Source organism: Sphaerodactylus townsendi, linkage group LG04, assembly GCF_021028975.2.
Source record: "Sphaerodactylus townsendi isolate TG3544 linkage group LG04, MPM_Stown_v2.3, whole genome shotgun sequence".
Classification (NCBI taxonomy): domain Eukaryota; kingdom Metazoa; phylum Chordata; class Lepidosauria; order Squamata; family Sphaerodactylidae; genus Sphaerodactylus; species Sphaerodactylus townsendi.
The window spans coordinates 39,871,925-39,894,343 of NC_059428.1; the positions used below are offsets into that span (position 1 = coordinate 39,871,925).

At 49.7% G+C, this 22,419-nt stretch overlaps 1 protein-coding gene across 2 annotated transcripts; it reads right to left on the reverse strand.

Moving 5' to 3' along the window:
- Window positions 1-2,081: 2,081 nt before the first annotated feature.
- On the reverse strand, window positions 2,082-6,806 carry GTPBP8 (GTP binding protein 8 (putative)). 2 transcript variants are annotated; one of them, XM_048492486.1, is made up of 5 exons: window positions 6,659-6,806; window positions 5,504-5,945; window positions 3,914-4,012; window positions 2,943-3,073; window positions 2,082-2,228 (listed from the first exon to the last, which is right to left on the reverse strand). In XM_048492486.1, the coding sequence occupies exons 2-5, from the start codon at window positions 5,837-5,839 to the stop codon at window positions 2,111-2,113; spliced, it is 684 nt and encodes a 227-aa protein (XP_048348443.1). In that variant the 5' UTR covers window positions 5,840-5,945; window positions 6,659-6,806; the 3' UTR covers window positions 2,082-2,110. The 2 variants fall into 2 exon arrangements, with proteins under 2 accessions (XP_048348443.1, XP_048348442.1); XM_048492485.1 differs by having other exon boundaries at window positions 6,655-6,806.
- Window positions 6,807-22,419: the final 15,613 nt, after the last annotated feature.

Below are 22,419 nucleotides of genomic sequence, written 5' to 3' on the forward strand. Positions count from 1 at the left end.
CACCCCCCCCCCCCCCCACCCCCCCCCCCCCCCACCCCCCCCCCCCCCCACCCCCCCCCCCCCCCACCCCCCCCCCCCCCCACCCCCCCCCCCCCCCACCCCCCCCCCCCCCCACCCCCCCCCCCCCCCACCCCCCCCCCCCCCCACCCCCCCCCCCCCCCACCCCCCCCCCCCCCCACCCCCCCCCCCCCCCACCCCCCCCCCCCCCCACCCCCCCCCCCCCCCACCCCCCCCCCCCCCCACCCCCCCCCCCCCCCACCCCCCCCCCCCCCCACCCCCCCCCCCCCCCACCCCCCCCCCCCCCCACCCCCCCCCCCCCCCACCCCCCCCCCCCCCCACCCCCCCCCCCCCCCACCCCCCCCCCCCCCCACCCCCCCCCCCCCCCACCCCCCCCCCCCCCCACCCCCCCCCCCCCCCACCCCCCCCCCCCCCCACCCCCCCCCCCCCCCACCCCCCCCCCCCCCCACCCCCCCCCCCCCCCACCCCCCCCCCCCCCCACCCCCCCCCCCCCCCACCCCCCCCCCCCCCCACCCCCCCCCCCCCCCACCCCCCCCCCCCCCCACCCCCCCCCCCCCCCACCCCCCCCCCCCCCCACCCCCCCCCCCCCCCACCCCCCCCCCCCCCCACCCCCCCCCCCCCCCACCCCCCCCCCCCCCCACCCCCCCCCCCCCCCACCCCCCCCCCCCCCCACCCCCCCCCCCCCCCACCCCCCCCCCCCCCCACCCCCCCCCCCCCCCACCCCCCCCCCCCCCCACCCCCCCCCCCCCCCACCCCCCCCCCCCCCCACCCCCCCCCCCCCCCACCCCCCCCCCCCCCCACCCCCCCCCCCCCCCACCCCCCCCCCCCCCCACCCCCCCCCCCCCCCACCCCCCCCCCCCCCCACCCCCCCCCCCCCCCACCCCCCCCCCCCCCCACCCCCCCCCCCCCCCACCCCCCCCCCCCCCCACCCCCCCCCCCCCCCACCCCCCCCCCCCCCCACCCCCCCCCCCCCCCACCCCCCCCCCCCCCCACCCCCCCCCCCCCCCACCCCCCCCCCCCCCCACCCCCCCCCCCCCCCACCCCCCCCCCCCCCCACCCCCCCCCCCCCCCACCCCCCCCCCCCCCCACCCCCCCCCCCCCCCACCCCCCCCCCCCCCCACCCCCCCCCCCCCCCACCCCCCCCCCCCCCCACCCCCCCCCCCCCCCACCCCCCCCCCCCCCCACCCCCCCCCCCCCCCACCCCCCCCCCCCCCCACCCCCCCCCCCCCCCACCCCCCCCCCCCCCCACCCCCCCCCCCCCCCACCCCCCCCCCCCCCCACCCCCCCCCCCCCCCACCCCCCCCCCCCCCCACCCCCCCCCCCCCCCACCCCCCCCCCCCCCCACCCCCCCCCCCCCCCACCCCCCCCCCCCCCCACCCCCCCCCCCCCCCACCCCCCCCCCCCCCCACCCCCCCCCCCCCCCACCCCCCCCCCCCCCCACCCCCCCCCCCCCCCACCCCCCCCCCCCCCCACCCCCCCCCCCCCCCACCCCCCCCCCCCCCCACCCCCCCCCCCCCCCACCCCCCCCCCCCCCCACCCCCCCCCCCCCCCACCCCCCCCCCCCCCCACCCCCCCCCCCCCCCACCCCCCCCCCCCCCCACCCCCCCCCCCCCCCACCCCCCCCCCCCCCCACCCCCCCCCCCCCCCACCCCCCCCCCCCCCCACCCCCCCCCCCCCCCACCCCCCCCCCCCCCCACCCCCCCCCCCCCCCACCCCCCCCCCCCCCCACCCCCCCCCCCCCCCACCCCCCACTTCCCCCACCCCCCCCCCCCCCCACCCCCCCCCCCCCCCAACGCCCCCCCCCCCCCCCCCCCCCCCCCCCCACCCCTCCCCCCCCCCCCCCCCCCCCCTCCCCCCCCCCCCCCCCCCCACTCCCCCCGCCCCCCCCCCCCCCCCCCCCCGCGCCCCCCCCCCCCCCCTCCCTCCCCCCCCCCCACCCCCCCCTCCCCCCCCCCCCCCCCCCCCCCCACCCCCAAATTGTAGTCCATAACATCTGGAGTGCAAAAGGTTCGCCACCACTGGACTATACCAACACTTAGCATTTTTGTTACATAATTTGGGACTCACTAATTCAATATACTGCATTTTTACATTATGTGAAGTAACTTACTACATAAGGAATCCCAAATTCTTCCAACATTTCTATAGCAATGCGGTCTGCTGGCTGAATTCCTACCAGGCCATCCACCAATAAGAATGTCCGTTTCAGGCTAGAAACAGAAAACAAAGCCCACAAAGTTTCTCTGTCATTAACAATAAAATCACAGCTGAATTAACTAGCAAGAGAAATTTACCATCCTAGATTTTGCACAGCAGCCCATAAAGACAACTACTGTACCTCACTTGTCTACTTGCTGGATACTAAAATCCTCCATAGCAGTTGTCAGCAGGATAAAGATAACTATCTTGAGTGAGTGAACTCACACCAGGAGTTGGTCTATTTTATGGGCTCCACTCCCTCTTTTAAGGAATGAGCCAAGATTATTTGAAACATAAAATTTACAAGTATTTATTTCCTTCCTTTATACTCCCTTCCTTTCCCTTGCCACCCCTAGAGAATTCAAAGTGACTTGCACTGTTCTCCTTTCCTCCATTTTATTATCATAATAACTATGGGAGGTAGCTTAGACTGAGAATGTGTGACTAGCTCAAGGTAACCCAGCAAGGTCCTATGGCTAAGGGGAGATCTGAATCTAGGCCTCAAGAATCTAAATGCTACTCTGCACCGGCACACCACATTTAGATGCTGTTTCTAAATTTAATTTCATGTGAACTAATATCTTCCGCTACTGAAAATCACATTTTACTACCTGGTTATAAAATAGGATGCAAATTGCTGTTTTGTTTAACCTAGCCACACAATTCTAAAGACAAGATTTAACTTAAAGTACAACAGTAGTATTACTTTCTGCCGGTTATCTTACTTCTGGCGCTGGGTTAAATATGGCTCCACCATCTCTGCAAAATCTTCAGGTGCCCTGTAGCCATAACCTGGCATATCCACCATTGTAAATAATTTTCCCACTTTGAAGAAATTCATTTTCTTGGTGTGACCCTGGAGAAAGATGGAAAAGTGTTTATCATTCCAATTAGTCAGTAAGAGGCAAAGTATCTTGAGACTATGACCTTACTAAAATGGCTATTGATAGAAGTAGTCTATGTGTTCTAAGACACATAACTATTATTTATCTAATGTTCTTCACATAAAAAAGCACTGTGCCAAGGAGAGGTAGACAGGGAAAAGTAGCCTGGCTAGATTAGGTTTGAGTCTCTGTTAATAAAGTTTATTAAGAAGTGACAGACAAATAATTTATATGAAAGTTTCCTTATTTGCTAACCATGCTGAAGACATCAAGAGTGCCTCTCAGATTCACACATTCCTTCCCCTTCTTGGCCTTTCCTCTTTTGGTCAAGTTCCTATCCCTACTAAGGGCTACTGTTGCATCATAATTAGCTTTAAATCAAAGTTCAAAAATCATTTTAAGTCATGGTTTGACATCCTAGTCTATGGTTGTTGGTTTAAAGGGTCAGATGTCAGGTTTAAGCACATTATGACTGTGGAGAGTCAAAATCATGGCTATGCTAGCTCCTATTCTACATCAACTCCAACAATAACAGCAGCCTGTATGCAGACTGTCCCTGTGTCTGACCTGTGCTGGGTCACTCACATAAGCAAGTTTTCATGAATGGCCGTTCATTTGTGAATTGGCTTCTGGGAGCTTCCATTGACTCTACTGGATTTACAAATAATTTCCAGAACTCTCCATCCAACTTCCTTGCATCTGTTACAATACATTTTGACGTAACAATACATGACACATAACATGTATTTTTTTCCCAGTTAAGTTAAATCAATATAGACGTTGAAAGTAAAATATCACCAAATGTTACTTACTGGATGTTTTGAAATTTTTACTTCAATTTCAGGGGACAGTGAAAACAAGGCTTTTATTAAGGAGGACTTTCCAACATTGCTTCTTCCTAAAAAGCAAACCTAGGTAAAGAAGTTACATTACTGCAAATTCATCCTTCTCACCCAATGGCAAGCATGTTATATTGCAAAGAACCATCAACTATAAATCCCTGGTGTTGTCACCTTGACTTTACAATAGTATTAGCAGCTGCAACAGGGGCTTAATTTCAGCCAATATTTTTTTAAAATGTTGGGAACATCCAAGGTCCTGAATTCTTTTTTTCATCCTAACCAAATGCCACTGAGGAGCACACAAGTAAGACACAGAGAAAATAGTATCACGCCATTTCTTATCCCCTCCCCCAGTAAGCTGCCATTAACTCAGAACAAGAACATTTCTTCCACCTATTGTGGCTAAAAGCCATAGATTAGGGTAGGAGTCATGGTCCCATGGTTAACACAGGTATATTCCTTGTCAATAGTACTGTCCACCTTTAACATGTCAAGAACCCAAACATGCATACAGCTAGGGGAAACATTTTGAAACTCTTCTCCCAGGTCTACACCTGGGTCTAAGATCTGAACTAGCACCTTATAAAAGTGTGCTGATTCTTAGAAATAAACAAGCATTGTATTGTCAAAAGCTTTCATGGCTGGAATGAACTGACTGTTGTGGGTTTTCTTGGCTGTGTGGCCATGGTCTGGTAGTTTTTGCTCCTAACATTTTGCCCCTATCTATGGCTGGCATCTACAGAGGCATGTCACAATGAGAAGCATTTTTCTCCGTGGCACATTTTACAATGATATGCCTCTGAAGATCCCAGCCATAAATGCAGGAGCAAAAACTACCAGATATGGCCGCATAATCTGGAAAACCCACAACAGCCAAACAAGCCAAGATCCAGAATTTGTTAAGAAAAAGAACCATAGCAAAGTGAATACAGAGCTGAGAACACACACACTAAACAAATATTTTACAAATCCTAAATTCTACTAAATTCTAGCCTAAGGCAATGTTATTAAACTAAAGGGAATCTAAAGAGAAATGGGATGGGGTGGGGTGAGGAGAGAGATGGAAGTAATACAAAGGAACCTGGAGAGCAAAATCCAGTAAGATTCGTTGGAGAAAGGAAAAAGCAGAGTGCTAGACTCTTTAACTATATACAGAAGGTTTTAGCAAGGGGGGGGAGGGGAATATGAAACGATTTTTCCCTCTTTATCATTTTTATACCTTCTGAGTTTTTGCAGAGGACTATATCTACAGAGCGGTAATTTTTGTGAAGGATCTGGAGGTCTTCAACTAGAGAATCAAAACACTACTCCTGGAATCAATTATGAAAACTGGAAAACATTACATTTATTTAACTATGTTGCAGCCCAAGTATAAATATGTTTAGTTGGAAGAGTTCAATGGAACTTAATACTTGATTAATAGTTCTAGGACTACAGCTTTACAAATTAATTTTTTAAAACTAATGGGATTTAATGCTCACCATGAGGTGCTTTAATGGTGCTCCCTTCCATAAGTAGCTTTACAATTAGTTTGGCTTACCATCCCTTTTCTGACCTCACCTCAGGCTTTGACAATTGCGGGGCATGATCCATCCGGACAGCAGAAACAAAATAGTCAATGATGTGATAGCGTGATGAAATGAAAAATGCCTCTGCTTTCTTGATGTCCTCATGGTTAGGATTAAAAATTTGAAAACCTGAAGTGTCCATATTAGGGGTCAGATATTTTGCCAGATCTTGGAGAGGGAAGGTAATTCCTGTGAACTGCTTCTCCTGTAACTGCAGAACTTCTGAAAAAGACGCATATTTGGTTGCAGTTCGGCCACTAGTCACAACATTCTTCCGCAGTAGACAGTTAATCACTTGAAGTTTCCTTGCTTTTGTTAACTGGACCATCTTCACTCATAGATCTGCCAAACTCATGCGATTCATCAGCTAACTCGGAATATTTGGTATTTTTTTAAAAATGAAAATTTCACTCTGTGCTCTTCAGTTCAGAGTGCTGTTTAAAGAGAAGAAAGTTTTTAAAATTAAAAAAAATTGCAGAAAGAAAAGCAATCAAGAACACAACCCCAATTGGGGGTTTTAAGCCCTGCTAATATTTTAAACATATTATTTCAATTTCTTGCAAACTGTACCAAGCACCTTTAACAGAGAAAATGGAGTAGAAGTTGTTAGAGTACATAATAATGCACAGTAAAACACAGCACTGTGTTGTTTTAGTATGGCAGTTAAGTCACAAAAACATTAAGAGCAAGATAAAAAGGAAAATAACAGGAAAGAGAAAGCAACAAGTACCTAATGTACCAAAACATGAATGGCTCTGGAATAATTCACGCTCTATTTAGAATTAAGACTTAAAGCCTTATTGTTATTATTTGCAGGCAGAAAATCCACACTCTAGTTAGAATTACGACTTACAGCCTAAGGTTAGAAGGTAAGATACTAGAATGTCACCTGATGTTGATTTCATGAGCAGCTAATTAAAAAAATTAACCTGCAACCATCACTCCTACTCACATTCACTAACGCCAATTAAAATTCTTAGTTCACTCATTAGCACATACTGAACGTATAAAGAAAAATGTGTATAGGTCATCGACAAAGATGGGAAGGGGAATATCAGATCTCAGAAGAAGGAAAAGTTATAATCCATCTGTCAAGCAGCTAATGAAAAAAGATAAACTTAATGCAGCTTAGCCTATACAAACCTACTAGGGAGTAAGTCTCACTAAATTCAATGGGGCTTCCACGGAAACACGCATAGGAGCACAAGTCAAAGAAACAAGCAACGCCAGCAAACACGCTTTCCTCTGCTATAGACTCCAAGACTGAACTAGCATCAGCCTACACGCCGATCTCCTTAACCCGGAAGTCAAAACAATCTCTTTACTCCTTCCTGGACAGACCAACCAATGGGTGAAAACTCTCCTAGACCGCCTTCTGTATTCCTGAAAACAGCTGTCCGTCTTCAATATTTGCATTTGCAGGGATTTTTAAAAAAAAAATAGAAAAAAACACATGTTCTTCTATTTTAACAAAGCCCAACCTTGAAAGAACATCAAGTGATTGAAAGATCACAGTTATGATGCAGTTTTGGGTTTCTCTTAAATGGGTAAAATGAGGCACTAAACGGATCCTCCTGAATTCATATGATTTTTGAATTGAAATTAAACTAAACAACCATGAAACTATAAAGCATGTCCTAGTCTACAGGCAGCACCAAAACAATCATGCATCTCATGCTCCCAGGCGCACCAGTGGCACAAAAACATGTTTGAAAAACAGGGATGTTCGAGGATCCCCAGCATTTCTGCACTAGGTCACCCCAAAACCACCATCACATCACAGCTCAAGCCCTTAGCCTCAGGTCTGACCACAACAATCACACATCACATGCTCCCTGCTGCATCAGTGGCGCAAAAACCTCTTTGAAAAAAGGGATGTTTGAGGATACTCATGATTTCTGCACTAGCTCACCCCAAAACCACCATCACATCACAGCTCAAGCCCTCAGCCACAGATCTGACCAAAACAATCACACGGCACATGCTCCCTGGCGCCCCAGTGACGCAAAAACCTGTTTGAAAAACAGGGATCCTCAAGGATCCCCAGCATTTCTGCACTAGGTCACCCCAAAACCACCATCACATCACATCTCAAGCCCTGAGCCACAGGTCTGACCAGGACAATCATGCATCCCTTGCTCCCTGGCGCACCAGTGCCGCAAAAACCTGTTTGAAAAACAGGGATGTTCAAGGATTCCCAGCATTTCTGCACAAAGTCACCCCATCACAGCTCAAGCCCTCAGCCACATGTCTGACCACAACAGCCACGCATCACATGCTCCCTGGTGCACCAGCGGTGCAAAAACCTCTTTGAAAAACAGGGATGTTCAAGGATCCTCAGCATTTCTGCAATAAGGCATCCCCAAACCACCATCACATCACAGCTTAAGCCCTCAGCCACAGGTCTAAGCACAACAACCACGCAGCACATGCTCCCTGGTGCACCAGCGGTGCAAAAACCTCTTTGAAAAACAGGGATGTTTGAGGATACTCATGATTTCTGCACTAGCTCACCCCAAAACCACCATCACATCACAGCTCAAGCCCTCAGCCATACAAATCATGTTTTTTTTCTATTTATAATGTTTACTGACATTCTCAAAGTGTTTTTTAAGCCCAAACAACATTACCTGAATGACCTACCCTACACTCTCAGCCTAAGAAGGTTGACTGGATTATTTCTGCAAAATAAAATTTTAACAGTATATTGGATAAAATTTCAACCTATTTAATTATATCCTTAAAAAAATGTTATCTAGGACAGTTTCGTATTATGAGATGAGCTACCAGAAACAACGTGTGACTCAATGGGCCCCCTCCCACACTCCATCTCATAAATACACCTTCATGAGTCATGAAAGGTAGTTTCTATTTTAATTGTGGATTTTCACTTTCAGTGCTTCAGAAACTGCGACAGCCTACACTGCAGCATTTCTAGCGTGCTCTCAAAAATCTTCAACTTTTTTCCTCTGCTGGTTTTCTTCAGCATTATATCCAACTTGAAGAAGAGTCCTACAAAACTTACTGACTTTTCTGTAATGTTTTGGCTAGCACGAAGATATTATCCTACCAATGTTTTCATTTTATAATTCTAACGGACCAACACACCTGAAAATATTTTATCAACAGCCCTGAACTTTATTTTTCTGGACTTTGAAGGATGTAACTCTACTTAGGATTTCAGTGTTAATTATTCTTGCCCTATAGAATGCCTGCAGTTTTTGACAGGTGCTCATCTGCTAAATGTCTTTGTCAGCGTCAGATCTCAGAAGCTAAGCAGGTTTGATCCTGATTAGTGTTTGGGTGGGAGGCCACTGAGGAAGTTCAAAAGTTGCTACGCAGAGGAAGGCAACAGCAAACCACTGCTTGAAAATCCTCTGGGGTTGCTGTAAGTTGGGAGTGACTTGATGGCACCACAACCAAGATAACTAAAGGATGGCTCATTTCTTTGTTAATTTTTTTAAAAAATTAAAAATTTGTATACGGAATAAAAGAGAACATTATTAATTTTAAAAAACGGTGTGCAGAACTTATTTACATCTGCCAGCATCTAAAACTAACCTAATCAAATATTCTGTTTAAAAATTTCAAGCTTAAAAAGATCTATTACATTTGTTCTTATCCATATGACCATTGTGTTGGTATTTGCAAGTGTCTGTCACAATTTATACATGAAAGGGTTAACTGTGTGCATGCTAATTAGCTACTGAGGACAGAGTTTTATGGCCAGTCCTTTGATTAAGCTATTGGTCAGCTAACCCCAGCGTTGCCTATGTGAGACTAGTCACTGTAGACAGAAGTTATAAAGTAAAGTATGTTTCTTTGTTTGAACCACACGAGGAGAACTCACAAGGAAAAACCTTTGCCTTGCTAGGTAGGCACTATGTGGGACCACATGGGATGAACTATGTAACCAAGTTAGTTTTAGAACAGAAAGCTGTTCTTATTTTCTTCCATGTAAACCCTTCCTAATAGAAAGTAAACTCATTTATATAAAACCAGTAACTGTCTAATGGTCTCTTCTCCTGCTACTCTGCTAAATATTAAGTTAAGAACCCCAACACATTGTTGTCACTTATTGTCCCAGACCTTGATCTCTGTAGTCCAGAATGGCACTCCATTTCTTTCTAAATTCAGTAAGTGATCTGTCATGTATCAGAGATGATAGTTGCACCATTGTTGCATTCATTATTGTAGAGGGTTTTTCCTAGAGTCAATAAAGGGACAAATATGTTTCAGCCTCAGTCTCATGGCCTCAGTCTCAGTCTCATGATGTATAAATTAGGCACTTATCCAAAGGCTGCAATTACAATTGCCAGATCAGGTTGTTCAGTTCTTTCAAACTAAACAACTCCAATTTTCTTGCTGTAAAATGGACCTTTGTGAAGTTTGCTTCACTTGATGGCAGATAGGATTATTCTAGTGCAGTGGTTCTCAACCTTCCTAATTCCACAACCCTTTAATACAGTTCCTCATGTTGTGATGACCCCCAACCATAAAATTGGTGTATATAAAATATAAGAAGACCATTTTCTATGGTCTTAGGCAACCCCTGTGAAAGGGTCGTTCGACCCCCAAAGGGGTCCCGACCCCAAAATGCTGGCAGGTTGTCATCCTGCTTTCTTCTCCGATGGGGACCCAAATTGTTCTTCTCTCCATCTTATCCTTACTACAACAACAATACTTTGAGGTAGGTAGTGTGAGAGAGTTAACTAGCCCAAGGTCACCCAATGTACTTCTGTGGAATTCTAACCTGAGTCGCCTTGATCCTAGTCTGATACTGCAGCTATTATGCCAAGCTGGCAACCGTACCTTTCAAAGAATGTGGGAATATGGAAAGTCATCCTAAGAAGTTCCGTAGGGAAGGAGAATGATTGTATAATTTTAGGTTGTAACCCGCCCTGGGCCTTTTGGGGATAGGGCGAGATATAAATTTAATAAAATAAATAAATAAAAACCAAACAAACAAACAAATAATAAATAAATAAATGTAGGAAAAGAAAAAATATTCAGAAGACCAGAGGAATAGTAGTATGGGGGTAATGAAAGGAAAGTGTGAGGGGGAAAGCAGATCAGCAAGCAAACCATCCGATTCATTTAAATTTGTCAGCAAAACAATTTTAGGTGTGCATATGGAATAACCTGTAACTGCATTTCCCATTATAAAGAATTCTGAGTCATTCTGACACCCCCAGAACGATGGTTTCTCCCTCTAAGCAAGCATGTAGGCAGGCCCCTGTTGCTTTCTGTTTTTCCCACTAGATGGCAAGAAATACACACAAAAAAATGATTTTAGGGAATAGGATGATGCTCAATGTGTAGAATTTTATAAAAAAAGAAAAGAAAATGTCTTGCTTCCACAGTTTTTACCATCTGAAATGCATAATGAGAACTGAGCTGATGCAGTTATACACGTTTACACTTTGGAACCAAGATGAAGATAAGCAGGTGATATTCATGGAAGGATATGATAGATCATGGAATGATTGGCTATAGTTCCTTGTTGCATGAAGTTTGGGCTGATTTAGTATGCTTACTCAAGTGATTTTCAAACAGGGTTGTGAAAATGAAATGAACTGCTGTTTTTCAGGCATTTGCAGATAAGACTGGGGGAGGGTCTAAGCGCCTTTGTGAAGTTTGCTGCCTATTACAATTTTAGCTCACCCTTCCTTCAAGGAAGTCAGGGCAGAATATATGGTTCCTCACTCCCTCATTTAATCCCTTCATCTACTTTGGTAATAAGTTAGAAAGTGATTGGCCTAAGATGATCACACAGTGAGTTTTGTGGTAGAAAGAGAAGTCCTTATCCGTGTCTGATATTCTGGCCACTGCATCAAGCTGGCTGTGCCATATTGACTACTAGCACTGTCTCAAGGATACACTATGAAGGAAGATGGAGAGAGACTTCATATCAGGAGAGTTGCTTTTTATAATTTTAAAGAAAAAGCTGTAGGGATAGCTCCTGAAAAGGAGGAGACTTCACAGTGTTTGCAAATCTGTCACCCTATCCACAGCATAACATTTCCTGGGGCAAATCAGCATGCATATTGCTCCATTGTCAGGGTCTGTTCATCTCAAAATGGTAGGACGGGGACAGCGCTGGGATTAAAATAATTTAACAACCGGTTCCAGTGGTGGGATTAAAATAATTTAACAACCGGTTGTTTACAAGCACCATTTTAACAACCGGTTCGGCTGAAGTGGTGCAAACCTGCTGAATCCCACCACTGGGCGGGGAAGACTTGAGGTCAGGCAATACATACAGATGTCCAGCATACATGTTACATCATGCACATGGTTAGGGTGAGCATGTGAACCATTCATAAACCATCTTGATGAGCCTGTGAACTGAAGATGCCAGCCACAGATGCAGGCGAAACGTTAGGAACAAGATCCACCAGACCACAGCCACACAGCCTGGAAAACCCACCAGAACCAACCCTACACAGCTATGAAGAATAGTTGGGTTCGTCTCTGGTTTTGTTATCCTAGCACCTATTAATTGTAATTTTTGTTTTTATGATGTCTATCCATATGCTGCTAAGTAGAGGTAAAGGTGACCATGTTGCTAAAATAAGTGAGATTGCAGTTTTCAGAGTTGGAAATGACTACATGCACATGCAGGGGTTGGACTAGATGACCCTTGAGGAATCTTTCAGCTCTATGTTTCTCTGGTCAACTCCCAGTTCTTTCTTGGGAAATTCCTGGAAAGTGCATACCTATGTATGAACAGAATAATCCAGAACAAGATGATCTCCCAGTAGCACTGTCACTGAATGATAATTTGAAAATGAGAGTTTTCCCTGCTAGAGAAAGTTACAAACATTTGCATGTGTATGAGAGAGAAGAAACAACAGTTTGAATTTGAGGGAGATTTGCACATCATGGAGTACACAGATTGAGTCTGTGGTCACCTTGTGTAATAGATGTGACTTGTGGATTCCATATGCACAGTGTCAGTTTGGATTGGGAGGGTGATGTATATAAAGAAGGGTCTTGCTGGGGAAACCCATGGATACATATGGGTGTAGGGATGCACTGCTGACCCAGCAGCACCATAAGTAGAGCGCCGGCACACCGGCGCTCCTGCGGCCTTCTGGTCGCACCGCTCCCCCACCCCTCATCCACCGATGAGTCACAGGTCATGAACTACCTGGCTCACAACCACCGGGTGTCCCGGACAAAGGGACAATGGCCTTGCCCCCAGGTGAGGATTAGGCCCAGACGCCGATGCTCCTCTCCGCACGTAGCAGCCAGGTGAGATCATGCATCACATGATGATCTCTCAGTCCCCCGCTCTCCCGCTCTCCCGGAATTCCCCCCGTTCCGCCCTTCCACACGCCCCCGCTAGAATCATAATAAAAGGTGCCAGGAACCAGCATACGAGAGAGTCGCTTGGAACACGGACACCCGCGCTCCCGTTGCTGGCGCTCTCCACCAGATGAAATCACCGCGTCTCGTCTCGTTCTTACGCTGACCTCGCGGCATGACTACAAGCTGGTGCCGAAACCCGGGAATCCTCGAACCTCCACCCTGCTCACCGTCGCCTGGGAAAGGGCCAGCGGTACCGGTCCGCTGGATTAGGCATCCAGGGACCCCCATTTCGTATCGCCCGTCCGCTGGATCGGCGCATCCAGGGACTCGAGTCCTAGGACACTCTCTCGTCCGACGGAACACCGGTGAGTATGGGAGCTTGCAAAAGCAGGGCTTATGACAAGCACGTTAACGAGCTAAAAGCGTAAGCGAAACGCGGCAGGGTCCCCGTAAAGAGAGGGGAGCTGCGCAAATTGGTCGAGGAGATTGAAGCTCAATGTCTATGGTACCCGGAGGGGGAGACATTGAATCTTAAGGATTGGGAAAACATCGGGCGCACTCTTCGCACAGAGCCTCGCGCGGCGGTGTCGCTGCTACTGACGTGGAGACAATGTTATGTCGCCATCAGCCTGCAGACCTATGGCTCCCTTGCTGTAGGCCGCCCTCCTTTCGATCTTTCAACTTCAGTTTCACCCCCGGAATTTTCTCTATCCTCTAAATTGGACGCCTGTCCTCCTTCTGCCCCCAATGCTCCCCTGCCTCCTTCGAATTCTCCCGCGGCTCGACCGCCCCCCCTCGCTCCGCCTTCATTTTCTGAAGCCATAGCACCTCCGTCGGCGCCACGTAATGGCGCGGGTTTCAAAACCCTCGCAGAACGTATTAACCACGACCTGCAAAAAAAGGAAACCCTGACGGAAGACGATACCGATATTCTCGCCTTATGCCCCGTTCACTTCACGGATACCGAGGGGGAGGATGGTATTGTTCGACGGGTTGTCGAGTACCGCCCTTTAAGCTATAATATCCTCACCGAACTCCGCAAAGCGATGCGGGACGTAGGAGTCACCAGCCCCTATGTGAGAGGCATGCTGGAAGCAGTCGCAAGGAATCACCTAATGATTCCGGATGACTGGAAGACCCCCTTTCGCATGCTTTTGAGCCCTGCACAATTTGTGATCTGGGAAAGTGAGTTCCGCCAGCAGTGTATCGCTAGGGGAGCCGCCTCAGGCGGCGCCTACACCGCCAAGAGTTTTACGGGCTTCGATGCCTTCGCCAACCCCAACGATCAGATTGTCCTGCCAGAAGGCCACCCTTACGGCCTCGAATGCGCCTACAAGGCGTTTATCAAGGTCCCTAATGCTGGCCAACCTACCCAAAGTTTCTCAACCATCCGACAAAAACCCCAAGAGCCCTACGCCGACTTTGTGAACAGGCTCCAGGAGGCCCTTAAGAGGCAGGTAGATAGCGAGGAGGCCCAAAACGAGCTCCTCATGCGCCTCGCCAAAGAGAACGCCTCCACTGAGTGCCGTAGAGCAATCATGGGCCTAGGCAAAGATCCGGAACTGGCTGACATGCTTAAGGCTTGCCAGGACATCGGATCCTCTGCCCACCAAGCTAGCCTCCTTGCCGCAGCACTCTCCACCGCCAGGGGACAGCCCCAAGGTGATTGCTTTAATTGCGGCAGGTCAGGACACTTCCGGAGGGAGTGTAGGCAGCCCGGCGGGGGGGCCTACAACCCCGATGGAGGAGGGTCCTCCCCCAAGAGGCGAAGGCCCCCAAGGCCGCCAAGAACCCGATGCCCCCTGTGCCAGAAAGGTTTCCACTGGAGAAGCGACTGCCCGTCGGGAAACTCGCACCCGGGCATCTCCCCAGCCCAGGACCAAGGGGAAGAGTACTAGAGCAGGCCCAAACACCAAGACCCACACCCAAACCACCCCCCTCTCGTGGCATCTCGCTCATGTGCACCCAGCCAATCTCCTTTAAGTTCCCCCACGAGGTCCTCGTTGCCCCAACCCAATATGGCGACCCCATCCCTACCGGGACCATTGGGCTGGTGCTGCCAAAGGCCTCCGCTGCTGAGCAGGGATTGTTCATCATCCCCGGAGTCATTGACTCCACGCACCAGGGACTCATCCATCTCCAAGTCTGGGCAAACATCCCGCAGGAGCTGCCCAGCGGGACCAGCTGCACGCAGCTGATCCTCCTGCCCCATGCGCTGCCTGCTGCCAACACAATAAAGGCCACGAGCCCCGGCAGCCATCAGGGCGCAGCCAATACTACCATCGCAGCGGTGGAAACACCCATCGGAAGCTCCCGCCCGTATCTGGAGCTCACCGTGGAGGGGTGTCTGTTCAAGGGCCTGGTGGACACCGGCGCTGATGTGACCGTCATCAGAGCAGCCGAGTGGCCTGACCAGTGGCCAACCGAGACCTGTCCGCACATCTGGGGGGTGGGGGAAAAACAAACCGTGAGACGGAGCATCCGCCCGCTCACGGTCCACAGCCCAGGGCTCGAGCGGCAGCTCACAGTCCGCCCCATCGTTCTGGAGATCCATGTCAATCTCTGGGGAAGGGACCTCATGAGCCAGGTCAAAACGACCCTAGTCTGGGATGGATAAACCCATCACACAGATCATAGATCCTAATTGTGCCTTCCGAACTCATTCTCGAACTTCCGCAGGGAAACTACCCCCCTTTTCTCTCTTTTCTTTTCCCTCTATCTTTCAACCAGCAGAGGCGGGAGGGCCAATTGGCTGACTGGCCCTCCCTGGATTAAAATCTGGGCCCGTCCTGGTACCGCAGCACTGCCAGGACAGGCCCCAGTTTGAAAGGGAGGCTGCGCCACCATGCCCCTGACAAACCTGTTTGGCTTGTGGCTACCATCGCCAGAAGCTTAGCCGAAACCGCCCCTTAAGGAGTGGTTTCGGGCGGCCAGGGCACGCCTCTAGTCAGCGGGATGCTGCCGCACCATATTCGCACACAAACCTGTGTGGGTTGTGGTTGCCCAGCGCCTGGCGGCTGTGCAAGGCCAGGCGCTATCGGGCAGCCCCTTAAGGAGCGGTTTCGGCGGGCGGCAGTTCCCCAAGATAATTCGATCACAAATTCAGCACCATTCCAGCCTCTCAGCGTTAACCACCAAGGTCACGGTAAGTACATTTTCCCCGCAAAGAAAGAACCCCTCCCCTTTTGTGTGTGAAATTTACCCCTAATCGCCTGATTACTTTGTCTCCCGGATGCATCCATCACCCAAAAGCGCATCCAAGCCCTCTTTTGTGTTGCAAATTAAGCATGCATACCCACAATTCCCCCAGGGTCCGCTTGCCCCTCCTTCCTCGAGGATCGGACCCTCACTTTGACGCACCCTGATGACGCCCTGAAGCCAGCTTCCATCAGGATCGCCTACCCTCTGCCCTTCCTGTCAAACAATTTAAAGAAAGAGGAGTGGGCGGCCCCCAGTAGACTGCATTAAAAGCAACCCTTACGCAGGCTGCAACATCAGCCTGTCGCCCTATCTCAAACACTAAACCCCACAAACCCAACTGAACAAACTTGATTTTGACCTCCCGGCCATCGGCTCTCCAAGCCTGGCAGGACCCGGCCCCCTCCTATAATCTGGGGAAGGGGGTGTGTTTCAGTCCTCTTCCTACAGGTCTCCGGTGGATCCTGACTCGCCATGACAGGCCAGCCGATGGCATGGCGCCAGGAGGAAATCGACCCCATCCCGGAGATGGAACGAATCTCTCTGGAGGATCCGCCCAGCGGCCTCAACGGGAACGGGGCCACCACCTGACACCCAGACGGGTCCAAAGATCCGGGATGACCTGGGGAATGTCAAAGCAACCGCCAGCCAAGCTCAAGAGCTGCTGCGCCAGCAAGGCCACCCCGAGACTTCCGAGAACCTCTGTGCCGCCCTCTTTGCAATCATCACTGCCAACTCGACGGCCACCATCCTTTGCCTGCTCTGCTGCCTCCTGCCGGTGGCAGTCGGCCACCCCCTGACGAGATTTGACCAGACCAACATCTGGGAGCAATTTGCTGCCGCTGCCAACGCTTCGTCCTTCTGCCTGGGCCAGTACTTAGGAGTCGTGGGGAGCCTGCTAAGCTCCTGCCTGCTCCCCGTTTGCAAAGCCCCTGGAGACTTCCTAGCGGAGTCTGGCTTAAGCCCTTTTATGAATGCTTCGTCCATCAAGTACTCTATGGCTGACTGGGGACCCGTCGTCCAAACCCTGCTGGCGCTCTCTCCCTTGTCACCAAGACTGTCACTAATCACAAGTCCAACACCTGCGCCCGCATCTCCGGCGCGACGAGACGAGGAACCGACCCAGGCCCATTCACCGTTCGGATGCCAACTGGAACTGCACGCGCACAGAGGACATTCCCCCCGTGTACGGGAACATCTTGCTCCCAAAGGGTTGGTTCTGGACTTGCGGGGAGAGAACTTTCAACTACATCCCTGCTCGGCTCTCTGCCGGGACTCTCTGTTGCCTTAGTCGCCTCACCATCGTCCTGCCTCAGGCTCCACCCCAGGAGCCCGGGCGCCGCCGCCAGCCAGCTCCACTCTGCCCCTCGACCCCTCTTGCCGGAGCGATGCGGTTGCTCCTCTCCAAGCGGAGTTCGTCTCCCTCGCGACTTCCCTAGTGGGAGTCCCCGGACTCCGCTTCTTACAACAGCTTAAGACCATTGGCCGGCTGGCCTGTGCCCTTTAAGCGAGAGTCCATCAACTCTACCTCCATTGCTCTGGATGCTCTGGCCTCCGAGCAGCAGGAACTTCGTCAAGCAACTTTAGATAATCGTGCCGCTATTGATTATTTGTTGTTATTGCATCACCAAGGTTGTGAGAATGTACATAATATGTGTTGTTTTAATCTTTCTGATAATTCCCATTTGATTCATATGAAAGTCGTGAACTGCAAGATGTTGTATCTAATCTGAAGTATGACGTTCTACCCCACTGGTGGTCAGCCCTCTGGAGCTGGCTACCGGGGATGGTTGAAGTGCTATTGTACAGCTCTGCATTGGCTTGATTGTGTGCCTCATTGTCGGATCTTGTTTCATTCAATGTATATCTAATATTGCCTGTAACATGTGTAAGAAACCCCTTGACTTTCCCTTACATCGCAGCAAAGTCCTAATGTTGCACAAGCAGCTCGGCTAGCTTGGCCAAATGGCATGGAGGAGACGAGCGTCCCCCTAAATCGCCCCCTAACATTTCGGCCTCCCTTCTAAATGTAAAAGGGAGGAGATGTAGGGATGCACTGCTGACCCAGCAGCACCGTAGAAGTAGAGCGCCTGCACAATCCGGCGCATTCCTGTGGCCTCTCTCTTGGTCGCGATCTGCCTCCCCCACCCCTCATCCTCCCTCACGATGAGAGTCAGCATGGGTCAGTGAACTACCTGGCTTCCACAAAACCACCGGGTGTCCCGGACAAAGTGGGACAAATGGCCTTGCCCCCCAGGTGGGAGGATTTCAGGGGCCCAGACGCTGTATGCTCCTCTCCTCAAGACGTAGGCAGCCAGGTGAGATCATGCATCAGCATGATGATCTCTCAGTCCCCTCGCTCTCCCGCTCTCCGAATTCCCTCGCTCCGCCTCTTCCACACACCCCCCCCCAGCAGCTTGGGAGGAATCATAATAAAAGGTGCCAGGAACCAGCATACGAGAGAGTCGCTTGGAACACGGACACCCGCGCTCCCGTTGCTGGCGCTCTCCACCAGATGAAATCACCGCGTCTCGTCTCGTTCTTACGCTGACCTCGCGGCACGACTACATATGGGTTTATCCTGTGGTCTACATAGCACTCATTGGGGCAAACAGGGGAAGACTGAAGCCACATCTCCACAGATACCACAGACCTGATCCAAATCAGTCACCATGTATGTGAGAACTGAGGAGAATCCAGATATGTGTTATGTGTAGGTTGACTTCTTATGATCACATGGAAAAACTAACATGAGTTGTTTGAAGGTAAAACATGTTGAGAAGTAAGCTCTCTCTCTCTCCCTCTCTCCCTCTCTCTCTCTCTCTCTCTCTTTCATTTGGGTCTGCTGTAGATACTACAGACATATAATGAATCCCTAGTATTTGCTCATACTCAGGAAAATGACTAATACTGCCCCTAAAACAACTCCATGTCCTGGAAGCAGGGAGTGCTATTAACAGTATTTTGAGAACAGAAACCCTGTTTGCTGACACAAGGTGTCTGAAAATGGAAAAGAGGAATTTGCTAGTAAACTATGGTTGACATAAATATTTTTTATTTTTATTATTTATTGTATTTATTTGTTAATATTTTATTTATTTTATTTATTTATTTGTTAATATGACTCCATCTGTGGATATTTAAATCCATGGATTGCCACAAAAAAGAAGGAATGTTTTCATGCAAACCTGAAAAGTTTTGCCACAAAACCAAAGGGATGTGTTCCTGCAAATCTGGGAAGTTAAAATAAAAGGAGTGGGTTTAAACTCTTCCCCCCCCCCTCCCCAACAATGGTCTCCATTGGACTGCCAAAAGGAGGAGGCAGTACTGCATGTGAGTGGGAAAAGGAGACCAGAAGCATCTGCTGTCATTATTCCCTACAGTTGGGGAGTGGGGGGTGGGGGGTGGAGGAGGGCTGCCAGGAGGTGGCTGGGCATTCAGCACAGCAGGGTATCAGTTGGGATGGTAAATACAGCAATGGGGAGGGGTCCAGCACGGGGTTGCCAAGCTCCAGGTGGGGACTAGAGTTCTCCCAGAATTACAATTGATCTCCAGACTACAGCGATCAGTTCCGTGAAGGAAATAACATCCTTGGAGCATGGATGGTATGGCATTAAATCCTGACTAAGATCCCTTTTACTCTCTAAACTCCACCCTCCCTAGACTCCATCCCAGATCTCCAGGAACTTCCCAGTCTGGTGTTGACAATCCTAAATTAACAAGAAGCCAACGAGGTGGGGAGGCAAGCAGAGAACAGGAAGTGGGTGTCCAAGATTCCCCCTCACCCAAGAGTTTCTCTCAGGTCCCTGAATGGGGGAAGAGTTAGAGATCAGACCAAAGATGGAAAGCTGAGTGAGCAAAGCAGGGAGGATTTCAACCATAAATTCTTGCTTATTCATGGCAATTCTCAGAAATGCTGCACAGCGGGTTAATTATAGAGCTGAAGTCATCAGAATGATACCGCAAATAGAGAAAAGGGGTTCCTCCACAAGAAGCCAGAAATAGGTAAGAAACTTTAAACTCTTGTTGAAATCATCATCTGTAGGAGTGACACAAAAGGAAATTCACATCGGGCCTTTTGGCAAAGTGGGTGTTTCTCAGAATAAGTAATGAAAACAAACTTTTCAAACATTCCTCTAAGTACATTCATTGCACAGGATGCCATGGTAACTGTTTGGCCGCAGTGGTTACCTACTTTTACCACAAACAACTCAAGGGGAGGGCAGGATCCAGCTGCATACTATTTACACTAAATATAATTGCTACACTCCAGATTATAATCCTTCTTTTCTGGATTATCTCAGCTTCATGCATGTAATATCCTTGCAATGCAACGCTTCTGGAGATTTTAAAACCAAAGCCTACCGTTTTCTTCTTTGCATCATGCATTAGGAAGAAGAAGATTTACAGCATTTTTACTCGCTCCCATGAATGAGTTATGCTTGAAAAACAGCTACCAAAGGTAGCAGAAACAGCTGTCTAGGAAGTACATCATAACTACTTGAAAAGGCTATCAAAGAGCAGCTGTAACCAGATGGGGAGGAGGTCATCTATCATCTCCTCTTCTTTCCTGAATTAGTTTATCGCTGGTAACAAGGGTAATGCTGAACCTACCATGTGACTGGAGGTTACAGTCAAAGCTGCTGTGGTAAATTGTTATGCATCTGCTAAAATCATGATCCTAACTGAGCAGAGTCAAGTGTCTGCAACCATCCATCAAGGTCATTCTGTATTTTTTTTCCTGTGCCAGACAAGCTTGGTAGTTCTTGACTGTATCTGTTGCATCTTCTTCTTTAAACGGGCACAGAATGCTGATACCTGCCATTTTGGAAAAGGGGAAATTCAGAGTGATTCAGAGCTGGTGCAACTGAAAGAGCACAAATGAAAGCTGAGAACTGCCAGGCGGATGCTTTGCGGCATGGTGGAAGAACTGTGGCGATTCAGGCAAGCTAACTAGTGGGTCACTGTCAAATGACTCCTGATGAATTCAAATCTCCAAGGTCTGATGAATTACATCCCAGGGTATTGAAAGAACTGGCAGAAGTAATTTCAGAACAACTTGCTATACTTTTGGAGAATTCCTGGAGAACAGAAGTCCCAGCAGACTAGAGGAGGGTTATTGTTGTCCCCATCTTCAAAAAGGGGAAAAATGAGGACCCCAAAAATTAGCACTCACCCTGACATCAATACTTGGAAAGATTCTAGAGAAGATAATTAAACAGACCATCTGTAAGCACTCAGAAGAGAATGTCATGATCACTAAAAGTCAACATAGGTTTCTCCAAAACAAGTCACACCAGACTAATCTTATTTCTCTTTGTTTCTTTTTTGATAGAGTGACAAGTTTGGCAGACAATGGGAATGCTGTGAATGTAGCATACTTTGATTTTAGTAAGACCTTTAACAAGGTGCCATATGATATTCTTGCAAGCAAGCTAGTAAAATGTGGGCTACACAATGCTACTGTTAGATGGATTTGTAATTGGTCGACTGACTGAACCCAAAGGGTGCTCAACAATGGCTCATCTTCATCCTGTCCAGGGCCCAGGGCTATTCAATATTTTTATCAATGACTTGGATATTGGAAGGGATAGCTAATACCCCAGAGGATAGGATCAGAATTCACAATGACCTGGACAGATTAGAGAGCTGGGCCAAAACTTACAAAATGAATTTCAACAGAGATAAATGTAAGATACTTCACTTAGGCAGAAAAAATAAAATGCACAGATGTAAGATATAAGACACCTGACTTGTAAATGGTACATGTGAAAGGGATCTGGGAGTTTTACTTGACCACAACCTGAACATGAGTCAGCAGTGTCATGTGGTAGCCCAGAAAGCTAATGCAATTCTGGGCTGCATCAATAGGAATACAGTGTCTAGACTGGGGGATGTAATAGTACCACTCTATTCTGCATTGGTCAGACCTCACGTGGAATGCTGTGTCAGTTATGGACACCACAGTTCAAGAAGAATATCCACAAACTGAAATGGGTCCATAGGAGGGCAGCCAAAATGGTAAAATATCTGGATTCCATGTCCCACGAGGAGCGGCTTAGGGAGCAAGGTATGTTTGGTCTGGAGAAGAGAAGGTTAAGGGGTGACATAATAGCCATGTTTGAATATTTGACAGGATATCATGTTGAAGATGGAGCCAGATTGTTTTTTGCTGCTCCAGAGACTAGGACACGGAGTAATGGATTCAAGGTGCAGGAAAAGAGATTCCACCTGAGCATTAGGAAGAACTTCCTGACAGGGAGGCCTGTTTGACAGTGGCATACACTGCCTAGGAGAGTGGTCTCCTTTGGAGGTTTTCTAAATGGAGGCTGGTTAGCCATCTGTCAGGAGTGCTTTGTTTGTGTATTCCTGCATGACGGGGGGTTGGACTTGATG